This window comes from Scylla paramamosain, unplaced genomic scaffold (genome assembly GCF_035594125.1).
Source record: "Scylla paramamosain isolate STU-SP2022 unplaced genomic scaffold, ASM3559412v1 Contig10, whole genome shotgun sequence".
Taxonomy (NCBI): Eukaryota; Metazoa; Arthropoda; class Malacostraca; order Decapoda; family Portunidae; genus Scylla; species Scylla paramamosain.
In genome coordinates, this window is record NW_026973675.1 from 1,547,645 (window position 1) to 1,562,500 (window position 14,856).

At 42.9% G+C, this 14,856-nt stretch overlaps 1 protein-coding gene across 1 annotated transcript in view; it reads right to left on the reverse strand.

Moving 5' to 3' along the window:
• Positions 1-234: 234 nt before the first annotated feature.
• LOC135096977 (ankyrin-3-like) overlaps positions 235-14,856 on the reverse strand; it is a 19,863-nt gene continuing 5,241 nt past the window's right edge. The window contains exons 4-6 of the mRNA XM_063998739.1: positions 6,560-6,829; positions 5,330-5,737; positions 235-3,524 (exon numbers count right to left, since the gene is read on the reverse strand). Of these exons, the coding sequence (XP_063854809.1) occupies positions 1,494-3,524; positions 5,330-5,737; positions 6,560-6,829 (2,709 nt within the window). The 3' untranslated portion in view covers positions 235-1,493. The remainder of the gene's footprint in view (positions 3,525-5,329; positions 5,738-6,559; positions 6,830-14,856) is intronic.

A 14,856-nucleotide genomic window follows, 5' to 3' on the forward strand; every position in this document is an offset into this window, starting at 1 on the left:
AATAAAACACACGGGGACGAGGGTGCCTCATTTAATGACGGAGAACTCATTGGTACACACTGGATTCAACATGACACTGTACTGTGAGATTGCCCTCTCTCTCTCTCTCTCTCTCTCTCTCTCTCTCTCTCTCTCTCTCTCTCTCTCTATATATATATATATATATATATATATATATATATATATAAATATAAGTAACAAAATGATTCATAAGGCTTGAAATAAAGACATGAGTTTTTGTGTTTGATTTACTGACACATCACTTTCCATAATACAGAGAGGAATAGTTTTGTGTTCATGAAAAAAATACAAGGCAATGGTTAATTTACATGTATAAGTTTGCAAATATGAGAAGTGTGCTTGAAAGGTTTGAAAGCGACCTCAGGCGGGGTATGAGAGTACAAATTGTTATACTGTACACACCAAATATAGACGTCACTTACCTGCTAACAATTACTTCTTATAATTTTTTTTTAAAAATAACAAGTTATATCTTGGATGAACTTAACACTACTTAATAAGACAGTCACGTTTCTCGCTCCAAGGAATTCCCCTATTTTTGTTGCATTTACATTAGTGAACCAATATTTCTTGACATATTTTTTTCAGCTATTTGTAAAAAAAAAAAAAAAAAGTCAATTTGAATGAAGAGTGAGTTTCATCTGCACCATTAAGATCACCTAAAGAACAGATTCACTTTTGTACACTTGCATTCCTTCACTACCACTTACAATGGCAGCTGATGATTTGCACACTTGAACACACTTACGGCACGTGAGTGTTGTTTAAGGAGAACAGATAAATACTTGTGTAATTTTCCTTGCATTGTCACCATCTTATAATTAAGACATGCTGGCCTGTTATAAGTTTGCTCAGACAATCTCTGCCTATCAATAGCACAAGTCCTTACCTTAACAGTTTGTTTTAACCAATTACCATCTGCATTTGGTACTTGGTGCTACAAATGTGACATTCCATCTTGATTTGATAACTTATTTGTCATCATCTTGTCAAGCCGAAGTGCTTTATTTACACCCAGACCAGACATTGTCTTAATAAACCTGTACTAAATATTTCATGTCCTAATGGCACTGCCGTTTGCAAATGAATATCAAACACTTCTAGGCCTATCATCCATGAATCCATGTAGAGCCTGTTTCACCATACAACATGCAAGTTGACTATTATCTTGCCCTGCTGTACTTACTGGCCAAAGGTGGCATTACCTCAGCTTGCACCATCACATTACTCAACCTGCGGTATTACAGGGGCCAACAAGTGCACACAGATGAGAGACCCTATTAACAGAGTATCTTCTCTCACTAGCCTCGCGACATGAAAATATATATTCTTCTTTATATCGACTCCACAACTAATTGGCTATATAAACTACTGAATATGAAAATCGAGCACCAAGCACTGGCGTTCCTGTGTGTGTGTGTGTGTGTGTGTGTGTGTGTGTGTGTGTGTGTGGCACAGCTCACAGCTAATGATTACAATGGTCTGCATCTTCTGCATCTAATACTTTCGTCGCCGCCGCCTGGTTGTCTTGGCAGAGGGTCCTCCTCCAGGCACTGCACGATGATGGGCGCCCCGTCCCCAGGCTTCCGCCCCTCACAGTCTCCTCCAAAGTAGGCGGAGCTGTTTTGAGTTGTCAGGTTCTCTCGTGTCTCTTCTGGGTTCGCACACATCAATCTGAACACCTCCACCACCCATCTGGCGGGGTCCCCCTCCCGCCCCGGCTCCAACCACTTGGCGTGCTCCCCATTTCGTTCACCCTCCAACTCCTTTGTATGGTCCCCCTTCCGTTCACCCTCCAACTCCTTTGTATGGTTCCCCTCCTGTCCAGCCCCCAACTCCTTGGTGTGGTCCATCTCCTGTCCAGCCCCCAACTCCTTGGTGTGGTCCTGCTCCTGTCCAGCCCCCAACTCCTTGGTGTGGTCCTGCTCCTGTCCAGCCCCCAACTCCTTGGTGTGGTCCTGCTCCTGTCCAGCCCCCAACTCCTTGGTGTGGTCTCCCTCCTGTCCAGCCCCCAACTCCTTGGTGTGGTCATGCTCCTGGCCAGCCCCAAGCTCTACCTCCCTCGACCGCCTGTGCTCCAGCCACCGCAGGAGGGCGTTCTTGAAACAGAACCCGCTTGGCACCGCGATGTTCCACTCCCGTATGGCGAACCATTTGAAAAAGCTCTTTTTGTGCCGAGGCATCCAGCGCTCGGGCTTGAGGCGGGAAAGAAGTACTTTTCCCATCAGCTGCACCTGGCGCTCTGCGGGCGTCAACGTCCCCAGCACCTCAGCCTCTGTCAAGGCAAAGCTGCAGCGCCATGTTCCATCAGCAGCATTACTGAGCTGCATGGTGGTGGTGTCCTCAGGAGTGAGGAGCGGTCTGCAAACTTGCTCCAGCCATGGCACCTCAAGCACTGGCACCAGGTCCACGCCGACCAGCAACAGTGGATACTCTCGCCCCTGCCAGGCCAGAGAGAGTCCCACGCCCACTTGCGTGCTGGTCAGGCCCGGCGGCACCAGGCTCAGTCTTTTGTCCTGCAGGGTGTGGCCAGCGAGGCACCGGTGCACCTCCTCGTACAAACTGGCCATAAATCTATTACCCTCAAGGTGGGGATTGTCAGTCTTCACACAAATCTGTAACCTGCCCTTCAGCGGGGCTTCCTCCTTCCCTCTCTCGCTAACAGTTATTCCTACGTCATCCTTGTGAATCACGAGGTTTATATCAAATTCGTCAGGGGCGTAAAGCTTAGACCCGTCCTGAGAACTGCCCGCCAGCCTCAGGTCGCCGCGGTACGTGGCATTAGCGGCTGACACCTTATTCATGATGATGCTTATTTCTGCCATCACCGCCTCCTTTACCTCAAGGGCCTCGCCCTTTGATAGATCCACAGCCACCCGCTGAGCCTCCTTCTGCAGCTCTTGCAGGCCTATGGATCTCACAAGATTTCTTATGACGCTTTCCGGGTCACGTCGGTCGATTGGGTCTAATAGATCACGCTTATATTTATAATACATATTGTGAAACACTTTAAAATTTTCTCTCACCTGTGTGCCCGTGGTGCCCGCGCGGCAAGGAGGGTCCTGCGTCACTTGGTGTGCCAGGAGTTCGAAAGTACTTTTATGGCCAAACATGGCGGCCAGGTGAGGGGGTGTCTGGCCATACGTGTCACGCTGCTGTGGGTTGGCGCCAGCGCTCAGCAGCAGCGCCACGCAGCCGTCCTGGCCGTGCGAGGCCGCCTGGTGGAGGGCGGTGGTGCCGCAGGTGTGGTCCAGCACCTCGTCCACGGGGAAGTGACCCTCTTGCAGCATAAGATGAGTCAGCTGCAGGAGACCTTTGCGCGAGGCCAGCAGCAGGGCAGCGTGGCCATCAGGTAAGGAGACCTTCTTACCCTCGCCCTTCTTGTGGCTCTCAAAGAGATCCTCCTGTATACACAGCGCTGTCCGTGCTGCGGTCTTCTCGTGATCTGCCTTCAAGCGAAGCTCCATATCCTTCAGTTTTTCACGCTCCATCATAAAGAGCTTCTGTGTGCAAAGAGAAAGAGAGCGGTGAATATATGAACAAGTAAATAACCCTTTATTGCTGCGTACACATAGATATGTTAGAAATGATGATAGAAATCGAGGATTACATACGTATATTAGCATTTGTCTGCCTGATTGGAGTTGTTTATTAGGCAAGATTAAAAAATACAAGTAGCTTAATTGGTCAACTAATAGAATCAAATAGTAAGTAATATTAATAAAATATAATACCATAATTGAGCTGCATAATATTCATGATATGAATAAGAAGTTTGTTGTGCAAAGGTAGACTACTGAAAACGTTTGGTTCAAAACACAGCGTGCTGTTTTGGTAAGAGGATGCTCCAAGCTGTGGCTACATAAAATCCACGTTGATGCTTCTACTTTGACGAACACCATCCAGTAGCCGAGGCACTTCATTTCCTGTGTGCTTTGTGAGAGTTTTATAAATTAAGAACAATGAAAGTGATTTGTGTATCGATGAGAAATTAAACAATGTCATTAATGAAGCAACTTTAGCTGCGGACTACAATTTTCCCAGGGAAAGCATACCTCTGATTTATTTATTTATTTATTTTTATCACGATAATTCTTTGATAAATGACGGCCATGTGCAAAGCAGAGGAGGACAGCATATGGCACAGCACACACTAATAAGTGACTATTGTTAAACAATGTGTTGTCTTGTACAATATTCCACACACTTCTGAAGCGTTGTCAAACGCGTCATCTATGCGGGGCAGGTTTCTCGTTTCTGAATTTTCTGACTGGGTCAAAGCAAACTTAGTATTGTTCAGTGCCACAAAAACTCAATTCCCCCATCTGTCTATATCACCATAAGCAAGGACAGCATCATTAAACAGACAGATAAACATAAAATGACTAAATCTCCAGGGCCAGATGACATCATCCTAGAGCACTGCAGGAGTGCACGGGTGAGCTTAGCGAGCCGTTGCTGCGGCATTGAGGGACTCATTAGACAAGGCAGAAATACCAAAGGGCCAATTTCACAGTCGCTTGGTAACAGTCCCAAATGAAAGCCTTACCAGCCTGGTGACACCTCCAGCCACTTTCACAGCTGGTGTTCTCATGGCTTCGGTAATCCCCAACCTGGTGACTCTATCATAACAAAACGAAAAGCGCCGATTCGGTAACGCTGGTATGCCGGAGCGGCCTCATTAGATAAAGCGAGTCAGTTCTTGACCAAAGAATTAACCACGCCACCACTAAAAAGGAGCAAGGTGTGAAAATACATCAGCTGTGCCTTCAGCACGCCATATCCATTATTATGGTGACTTCTTGTGACTTAAATTCCTCCCTTTCAATGTCTGCCTGACATTCACCAAACTGCTGTGCCAGCCAGCCACTTAATGAGTCATCTTTTTCTCTGTCCCTCGTTGCTGTACACACATTTGTTACATAGAAATATTTCGGGTTGAATGTAAATCATCCTAGCCTACTATTTATGAGATAGTTACTTTATTTCTGGGTGAAATTATGATTTTTTAAATCATAATCTATGCAACGAAAGAATCAGCAATGAACTTAGTGAGCTAAATATTAAGGTAAACTTAGCATAACCAAATCCAGCACTCTGATGGAAACGGTCATGTTATTTCAATATTTTGCAATATTTTGTTAGGTGACAAATTCCATATAGTGTATGCGTGTGTCAGGATTATTACAGGAGTGTGACCAAGGAGGCGTAGCAGACGAAATAAGCGCGACAGGTGCTGAAGTTTTGATCAGCTGGTGAAGTGAGTTCATGCCGCCATCCAAAAGAGTACACAGGCAAGCAGCCTCACCTGCTCCAGCCTCTGTTGCTCCTCGTGAGGCATCATGTGCACCGCAAGGCGACCATGTGTGTCCGGCACGTACGGGCAGCCCCCAAGGTCCCTGATCAGCAGCTCGGCCATGCCTTTGTGGCCAGCCTCCAGGGCAGCGTGGAGGGCAGTGCCACCAGAGGCTCCATTAAAGACTGTCCACCCTCCTGCCCTATGCAGGAAGGCAGCAGTCACGGGGCAGTTGGCAGCCGCTGCCTTTGCCAGGAGGTCGCTCAGTGCTGGCCGGTCAGTCTCCTTTCCCCATCGCCAGGCTGCCTGCCAGGGAGTATTTCCCTCGATGGTTGTCACTAGATTGTCGATGCCCTTGACAAGGGCGCTGCTGACCTTTTCCAGGCGACGCTGCTCTGCACGCAGCCGGCAGCAGTAGGCCTGTGAGGAAAGGATGGTCACCACATCAGGTAAGCACCGTGCGCAGAGAGAGAGAGAGAGAGAGAGAGAGAGAGAGAGAGAGAGAGAGAGAGAGAGAGAGAGAGAGAGAGAGAGAGAGAGGTAGGGCAGCTATGCAGAAGTGTCATTAAGTGTCACAAATCTAAAAGTGCATGTACAAATACAACCTTACCTTGTCCCAAAAAAAAGGAAAAATACGAGTACAAAGAATTATTCCAAATATTAGGTTTGACAAGCATTATTACAATTACTTTTAGGATTATAATGATGAATTATAATCAAATATTAGGTTTGACAAGCATTATTACAATTACTTTTAGGATTATAATGATGAATTATAATCAAATATTAGGTTTGACAAGCATTATTACAATTACTTTTAGGATTATAATGATGAATTATAATCAAATATTAGGTTTGACAAGCATTATTACAATTACTTTTAGGATTATAATGATGAATTAACATGGATTCAAGTATTATGAGATCTACTTCATTGCTTGTTCTAAACATTACACTGAAGTGTCCTTTTATGAAATGACAAGATTCTGTTGCATGACCTGTAATGTTGGACAGGTTTGGTGTGCTGCAGGTCTGTCATGTGCACCACTAAAACCTGAAACTGACGGCACTGAAACACAAAGGCTCGTCCTCTACAACCAACAGACCTATAACTCATCCAAGTTGTTCAAACACTTTCCACTCTGCAAAGGAGCCACCGCTGAGACTTGGGTCCAGTACCGGTGCTCGTCCTCACCTTTGCAGTGAGGTAGTTCTGTGAGACAGGGAAGGGAAGGTACTCACGCTGGTGAGGGTGGCCAGCACCCTGTGAGTCACGTCGGGGCTCTGCCAAGCCTCCTGCAGCAGGCTGGCAGGCAGCGGTGCACCGCTAGCCAGCAGCAGGCTGACGGTGTGTAAGCGGTCGGTGGTGACAGCCAGTCTGAGGACAGAAAGGCCACCCAGGAGCTCTATGGGCGCGCCCTTACATATGAGGGTGGACACCGCCTGCACGTCGTCCCGGCGACTGACTGTTGAGAGCAGCTCCTCATGCAGTTCTTCAGGAAGCTTGTAGCTCTGCCGGAGAGAGAAGGGAAGCCATGGTGCTGATGGTATCGCAATGAAAGCTACATAATATAATGTGATGTAATAATATAATAATAATGTTGTCACGGTTTTCAGAAAGTTTCGCTTGGTGGCGACATAAGTGTTCACTGGTGGCTGTGGCGATGTGTCAGTGTGCATTGTTATGGCCTGTGTGTGTGTGTGTGTGTGTGTGTGTGTGTGTAGCTGTTTGTGTGACAAAGGCTCATTCATGCAGAATACCTTGATATATATTTTCATTTATTGTTTAATGCAGTATGTCTGTTTGAGTAACTTTTGCTTATTACTATATTGATAACAGTAGAGTTTCTTTTGAATTTGTGTTGTCATTACATTTCAATGTTTTATTTTCATGAAGTAAATCATGGTTTGTCCTGTTCCTACAAATGGTGATACTGGTGTCGCCTCCATGAGACACTTTGCCTGCAGATGGTGCACACACCACCAATTTATGTGTCTGCCACACCCATGTACATGTGCTAGTGGTTGGAATGCAAGCTTCTGTCGCCAGAGACAAAAGACCTGGTAGTTTGAGGCAGTGTTGAGCCATTACTTGCAGCTGCAACTAGCCAGGCTAGATGAAAACTGTGGTCTCTCATAAAGCCCTCAACAGTCAGGTGACAGTGTGGGCTCTCCCGAGGCAAGTGTACACCGTGTGAATGTACACACTCGAAAGCCACCGTGACTGACGCATTGCCTGTCCGGCAGGTGGCGTCCCTCGTCAGGTGCCCGCACAGTGCCCCATCACTGAGCAGCAGCTTGGGGGAGCAGTCCAGACACCACCACAGCCTCGCACCAAGCCTGGTGACTGCTGTTATTTGCTTCACAATGTTGTGAGTGCTATAATTGTATACTTTATCGAGTTTTCCGCGTCAGTTCGCGTTTGTCTTTGAACCGTTGTTATAGCTTTTTGTTTTGTTTTGTGTGAAAACACCACTTTGCAGAGGCAGCTACAAATGTGAATCTGGTATATGAAAGACAAATTGGAGTTTTTGAAGTTATGATAATTATCAACAAAACAGCTGAAATACTTATGAAATGTTTTCAGGGTGTATAACAATCAGGTTGCCGCAGGACATCATCAGCGAGCTCAGAAAGCAAGCGAAGGGATTGAGGTAGCAGACCCTGAAGAGTCCACAGCAGCTGAAAACTCCATTTCTCCATATGCAAGCCCTGAAGTGCAGGAGTTTATCAGAGGACAGGTAATTAATGGCTTAGGAAATAAGAAGGGCAGAAGATATGGGGGACAAGGGAGGAGGTTTGCTCTGGCCTTGCGTTACCATAGTCCTAAGGCGTGTAGGTTTTAAAGCTCTACTTTTTCACTCCCCAGCAGTTCCAATCTTCACCTTTGGCTAAGGCAAACTTCCATCCAAGCAGGCTGGAGCAAACAAACTCACAGTTCTGAGGAAGAGCAGACACCACGTCGAAGGGAGAGACTCTGTGGCATGCATTTGATGCAGTGACCATCAGAGAATCTCTCCATTTTGACCCGGCCTCCGATTCCATCATTGGTACGAAGGATTTTGGAGACCGTGGCAAGAGTCTGAAGCAGGCAAACCATGCACTTGTGTTCATGGCTAAAGGGTTGGCCAGGAAGTGGAAAGTGGTTAGGTTAGGTTAGATCAGGTTATGTTAGGATAGGTCAGGTCAGGTCAGATAAGGTCAGGTTAGGATTGCCTTATTTTAAGCTCTCGTCTCCATTCAAGTACAAAGAACGAGCACTTCCGCGTTCCCCGCCCACAAACCCCTCTTCCCAACGAGTCCCCAAGGTCGCCGGGGGACGAGAGAAGAAGAGGCTGCAGAGTGAAGTGATTCCACTGTGTTTTGTGCTCAAAATCGTCCATAACATAAACAATCAATAACGGACATCACAGTTTTGTAGTTTGCGGTTTGGTCGTACTGTAGCAATTCATCCTCCTCAGGCACGGGTTGGTTAGGTTAGGTTATGCCTGCTTAGGATAGGTGGCTTAGGGTAGGCTAGGTTAGCTTAGGTTAAAACCCTTCAGAGAGTCTCTTGGGGCCTTTAGCAGAGCTCGGCTCGGGGAACACGTCGCGTTCACCTCCCAGCCCCTCCACGCTGCCGCCAGTCAGCACGTGGCTCAAGACTTGTCGTCAGGAGCAGGACTAAACAGCCAATCGTTTAAAGAATCACATCGTGCTCATTTTTTCAAGTGTTGGGATGATGTGAGTTGTGCACTTTTGTTTGCTGGTCTCCCTGTGAATTGCATGTTTACATTTTTGATGAGTGCTTGCCTTCAAGTAGGATCTGATGCACTCAGTGTAAATACAAGACTGATTTTGTGACACCTGTGAGTGCTTTCAAGAACACTTATCAGTCTACCACCAGACTGCAACACTGCCCGTGCTGGCGAGGTGCTGCTTAAACTGAGCGGCTGGGCAGTCAGGCGTGCATTTTGCACTGGCCACACCGACGCAAAGCATTACCGGTGTTCACCTGACAGCCGCAGGGTGTCCACGGACGTGACCATGAGGACTGTCCACAGTAGGCCCAATGACAAGCTGAGGAGTGAATTTGCTTGCTCTGTGGAGATTCAGGGGAACCACAATCGTCCCCTTGGCCCTGCTGATGCCCTCGGTGAACCAAGGGTGCCCTCAGCTACACCAGAGCTATTTGAGAGCCATTTGAACCAAAACCCTTAAGTTATCATTATTATTATTATTATTATTATTATTATTATTATTATTATTATTATTATTATTATCATTATTATTATTATTAATTCTTTTTATTTATCTGTTTGTTATTTTCCGGTGAAAAGCAGCACTGGATAGGGATTGTGGGGGAGAGAAAGAGCAGGGTGAAGATAGAGGTGTTTCATTTCCTGAATGTTTCAACAAGCTGCCTTCACGGGGAACAAATTGTCGCCGAAGAAGACAGCTTGAAAAAATACCGAGGAATGAGAGGTCTGGTGCTTCACCCTGCTTCCTTGCAACCAGCACGGTCCCCGTGCACTCGTGCAGCCTAGAGATGCTGTCTGATGCTTTCCTGTTGGCTTGCAGCTAGTACAGGATGAAATACAGTTTGTGTTCTGAATTAGTGAGTTAGTGTTCAGCTAGCCACTGTGTTGTTTCCTTGGTGACGGTCACGTGTCCGCCACGTTCAATGTTTTTGCCCTCTCTTTGAGAAGTGTGCACACCAACTGCTGAAATATTTGCACTGCATCACAGCTCGCTCAACAAAACGGGTTACCAAGCTTATAGCATAACCATTACCTGCAGGCTTACCACCTCATTAATATCTATAAGCACCTCTTGAAATTAAGCAATACTTCATTTGTTTAACATGAATTTACAAACACAAATGTGAAGAAAGAAATACATCTTGGTAAAGGATGCAAAATGTTGTAAACAAAAACATTTTGCATCACATTCATATTGGTTAATGTTAGAAAAATGATAAATGTAATAAGCTCACACACACACACACACACACACCTCTATATTTTGAGGGAGTTTCTCCGATACGACTCTAACCTGGGAGCTACTACTGCTTTCAAATGAACTTCTGAGTACCTGACCACTGATGTGACGTGCCACAGGGCCTGAGTAACATTTCTACTGCCAGTACTGAAGGTATTATCAAGTCTTCCCTGTACTGTTGTGTGAGCCACAGAAGGTAAACAAGGTGGTGTGTTTTGCCATGTATATATTGTACCACCTCACTGACTTATGCATGTAAAGAAATTCTATTGCTGAACTCCACACAAGAATGGCACACTTCATTGGGTCTGAACCTGAAGAATTAGTGAAGACAAAGGTAGAAAACGAGCTTGCTAATATAACCAGCAGCAATGATGGAAGGGAAAGCAGAAGTGTAAGTAAGACGATTAAGGATGCAGTTGTTATGCTGTCCAGCCTGGCAGCATAATTTCGGTCGCTGTGTCTACGGCTGTATCTACTGCTTTCAACGAATTCAGGGATAAATTAGAAAACAAGATCGCAGTAATGCTGAGGAATTGCCTCCTGCTCAAGTATGAACACGACAAGATGGAGCAGTACTCCCGAAGAGAGAACTTACGTATTTCTAGATGAGAGGAAGAAGAGGACGAAAGTGAGGAGGTGCTGGAAGCTAAAGTTATAGAACATGCTGATACTATTGAAGTGAAAATTGAGCAGGATGACATTTCTGTTGTTCACCATTTGCGGAGGCCCAGGGAAGGAGGTAGGCCAGTGATTGTGAGGTTTTGCCACCGAAAGAAAAGAAATGAAATTATGCAAAATAAGAAAAAAAAAAAAAACTGAAAGGTAGGCAAAGAAAAGTGTATATAAATGATGACATGACCTCCTTAAGGGTTAAAATGTTGAATATGGTTAAAGGGCAAGAAACAGTGAAAAATGTGTCCACAAGGGAGGGGAGCATTCTTGTATAGTTGCACAGTGGGGGTAGACCTGTAGTTATAAACTGTCCTGATGACTTAGAAAAGGTTGTTATATCTGCTCCTGATTGGAAAAGGTTAAATCTAGATCACTTAACAAGGGCCTAGGATGGCCCTGCTGGGGCACAGCACATACTTGGGCATGATAATAGTGTTAGTGTAAGTAATATTAACTCTGTTCAGTTTGTTCCTCCCCTGGATTATATTAATGTGTCGTCTCTTAATGTCTGCGGTATCAAGTCAAAGTTTTTATCTATGAATTTTGTTAACTTTATTAAAGATTATGGTGTGATTTGTTGATGTGAAACTAAGTGTGATGATACTGATGTAATTAATGTAAAAAACAATATGGAAAATATCGGCTTTGACATTGTCTTTAAGGACAGAAGCAAATTAAGCAGGTTTAAATCTGGGGGTTTGCTCATGGCCATCAAGAAAAATGCTAGTTTTAAGTGGAGGCATATTAGTAACACTTATGATTCTTTACTTTCAGTTAAAGTTGATAGAAGTAGTGTAAATTTTGGTAGGGAACTGGTAATAAGCTGTGTTTACATTCCCCCCTCACACTCTAGATGTGGTAATGAAGAGCACTATGACGAGCTGGATGATTTTTTGCTTACTTACTCATGTGATGATTATGTGCATTGCATGTGCTTTGTGGTGATTTTAATGCTCACACTCTCACTATGTGTGATGTTCCTTCTGAGGCTGCTGAGGACCCTGTGTCTGTAAGTTTAACTAATTTTGGAATAACTGAGACTAGAGCAAACCAGGACTTAACCCCAGATAGGAATTCATATGAGAAAAAGTTGTTGGATGTTTGTAAGAATGATCAAGTTTATATATTGAATGGAAGGTTAGGGGAGGACTGCAGCATTGGCAAACAATACAACTATTGACTACTTTTTAGGATCACCAGTGATTATGAAATATGCTGTAGTTCTTAAAGTATTAGATTATGAACCTTTGTGGTCTGATGTACACTGTGGACTACATGCAAGGATCAAATGTGAGATACAAAGTACGGTGCCTGTTGTAAACCGAGAGGCAAAGGAATCAAGACAATCAGGTGTAAGGCAAAGTAAATGGAATGTTGAAAAACAATTTTTATGTGTGAGTAATATTGATGAAACTAAGATAAATGAACTGATTGCAAAAGTGGATGAATTACCCATGGATGCTATTAATCTAGATTTAAAACAAATACTGATTGAGGTGGCACTTGCAACTTTCCCACCATATAAGAAAAGATCATTCATGAAAAAGTCCAATAATGCCACCTCAGTGGGATATGATAAAGAGTGCTGGCCATCTAGAAAGGAATACCACAAAGCTAGACAGAGGTTTCATTTGCATAGAAGTAGTGTAAATTTTAACAACATGATTGAGAAAAGCAGGAAAAATAAAGCAAATCTAAAAAGAGTGAAGAATAAGGAGAGGGATAACTTAATAAAGAAACTTAGAAAATATAAGAGTGATGACCCTAAAGCATATTGGAAAATTTTAAATAGTCAGAAAAGAACTTATCAGATCCCCATAACACTAAATGAATTCTATGAGCATTTTAAGCAGCTAGCGGGTGATGAAAATTCTGACAATAGTGATGTGAATATTACAAATGATGAAGACTGTGCGGATGCTGAAATTTTATCAGTACTTAATGATCCTATAAGGGAAGGAGAGGTAGTTAAAAATATTAAGAAGTAAAAAAAAAAAACAATAAATCCCCAGCATCTGATATGATATTAAATTAATATATTAAAAAGTACTTGATACTGGTGTCATGCCAGCTGAATGGTTGGTGGGTACAATAGTGCCACTCTATAAAAACAAGGGAGACATCCAGGATGTTAATAATTACAGGGCCATCACCTTACTTAGCTGCATGGGGAAGCTGTTCACCTCCATACTTAATGAAAGACTTAATGATTATTCAAACACCTTATCTACCATTAATGAAACACAAACGGGCTTCAGACACAGATATTCCACTCTGGATCATATATTTTTTCTTCAAATGTGTCATTGATTTATTTAAGTGGAAGAAGAGAAAGCTTTTTTGTTTATTTGTTGATTACAAGAAAGCCTTTGATATGGTACAGTGTGAAGGTTTATGGTGTAAACTTGTGAAGGAAGAGATGCAAGGGAAAATTCTAAATGTAATCAGAAATATGTACAATAATATCAGATCATGTGTCATGCTTAACCAGGAGATTTCAGACACCTTTGTTTGCAATGTAGGGGTAAGACAGGGGGAAAATTTATCATCGGTGCTTTTTGCTTTTTATGTGAATGATATTGAAAGTAAATTCATTGAATATAATTGCAGTTATGTAAATTTTGGTGACGATTTCTTAAACATGTATCTTAAACTATTTGTTATTATGTATGCAGATGATACAATTATTTTGTGTGACAGTGAGGATGGAATGAAGCAGGCACTGGTTGCTCTGAATTTATATTGTAATGAATGGAAATTGAAGCTAAATTGTAACAAAACAAAAATAGTAGTGTTTAGCAGGGGAAGACAAAATTTAACTATGAACTTGAATTTGGTGGTAAAAACATTGAAGTAGTGACAGAGTATAAGTATCTTGGAGTATTATTAAATTATAATGGGAGGTTTTGCAAAGGTGAGCTGGAGCTAAAAGAGACACCTACAAGAGCAATGTACTCATTAATAAGTAAGTGTAGGAAGTTTGACTTGCCAGTGGATATACAACTCAAATTATTTACCACCATGGTGTTACCTATATTGACTTGTGCAGCTGAAATTTTGGGTTACCATATTGCTAGGGAGTTAGAGTATATGTACATGAAATTTTTAAAGCAGGTTTTGGGTGTTCATGAGAATACTTGTAAAGACATGGTGTATGGTGAACTGGGTGTATTTCCACTTGATATTTATATAAAGAAAAAAAAAATGATAGGTTATTGGTCTAAGCTAATTTCAGGTAAAAATACTAAACTGTGTTATTTAATGTACCAATGTCTATTGCAGCTGGATAGGTTAGGGCTTCATAGTTCTCCATGGTAAACTTGTATAAAGAATATTTGTAATGACTGTGGAATGTCTGGTATGTGGTGTTGCAAGATGTTCCTAATTCAAGATGGGTGAAGAAAGCTATGGAACAGAGATTGAAAGATCAGTGGCTTGTAACTTGGCATCATAATTTAGAAACAAAATCATTAAGTAGCAGTTATAGGGTGTTTAAGACAGATTTTGGCAGAGAACAGTATTTAGAACAATTAACAAAGGGTGACAGATTATTAGTGACTAAATTTAGAAGTTGTAATAATAGACTTCCTGTAAATGTTGGTAGGTATCAAGGTGTCAGTAGAGAAGATAGGGTATGTAACATGTGTAATGCTGAGGTAGAAGGAGAAGAATTTCATGTTCTTTTTGAATGTACTGATATGGAAATTGTTAGGTTAGGTAATATGTATATAGCAAATTACATAAATAGGCCAACACAATTCAAATATGTTTTGTTCATGCAAAGTATAAGTTCAAATGTGATAAAGAAATTATCTTTGTTTTTGAGGATGGTGCTACGCTTGTTTAGATAAACAGTGTGCAAAACACCTCAATAGTTTTTTTTT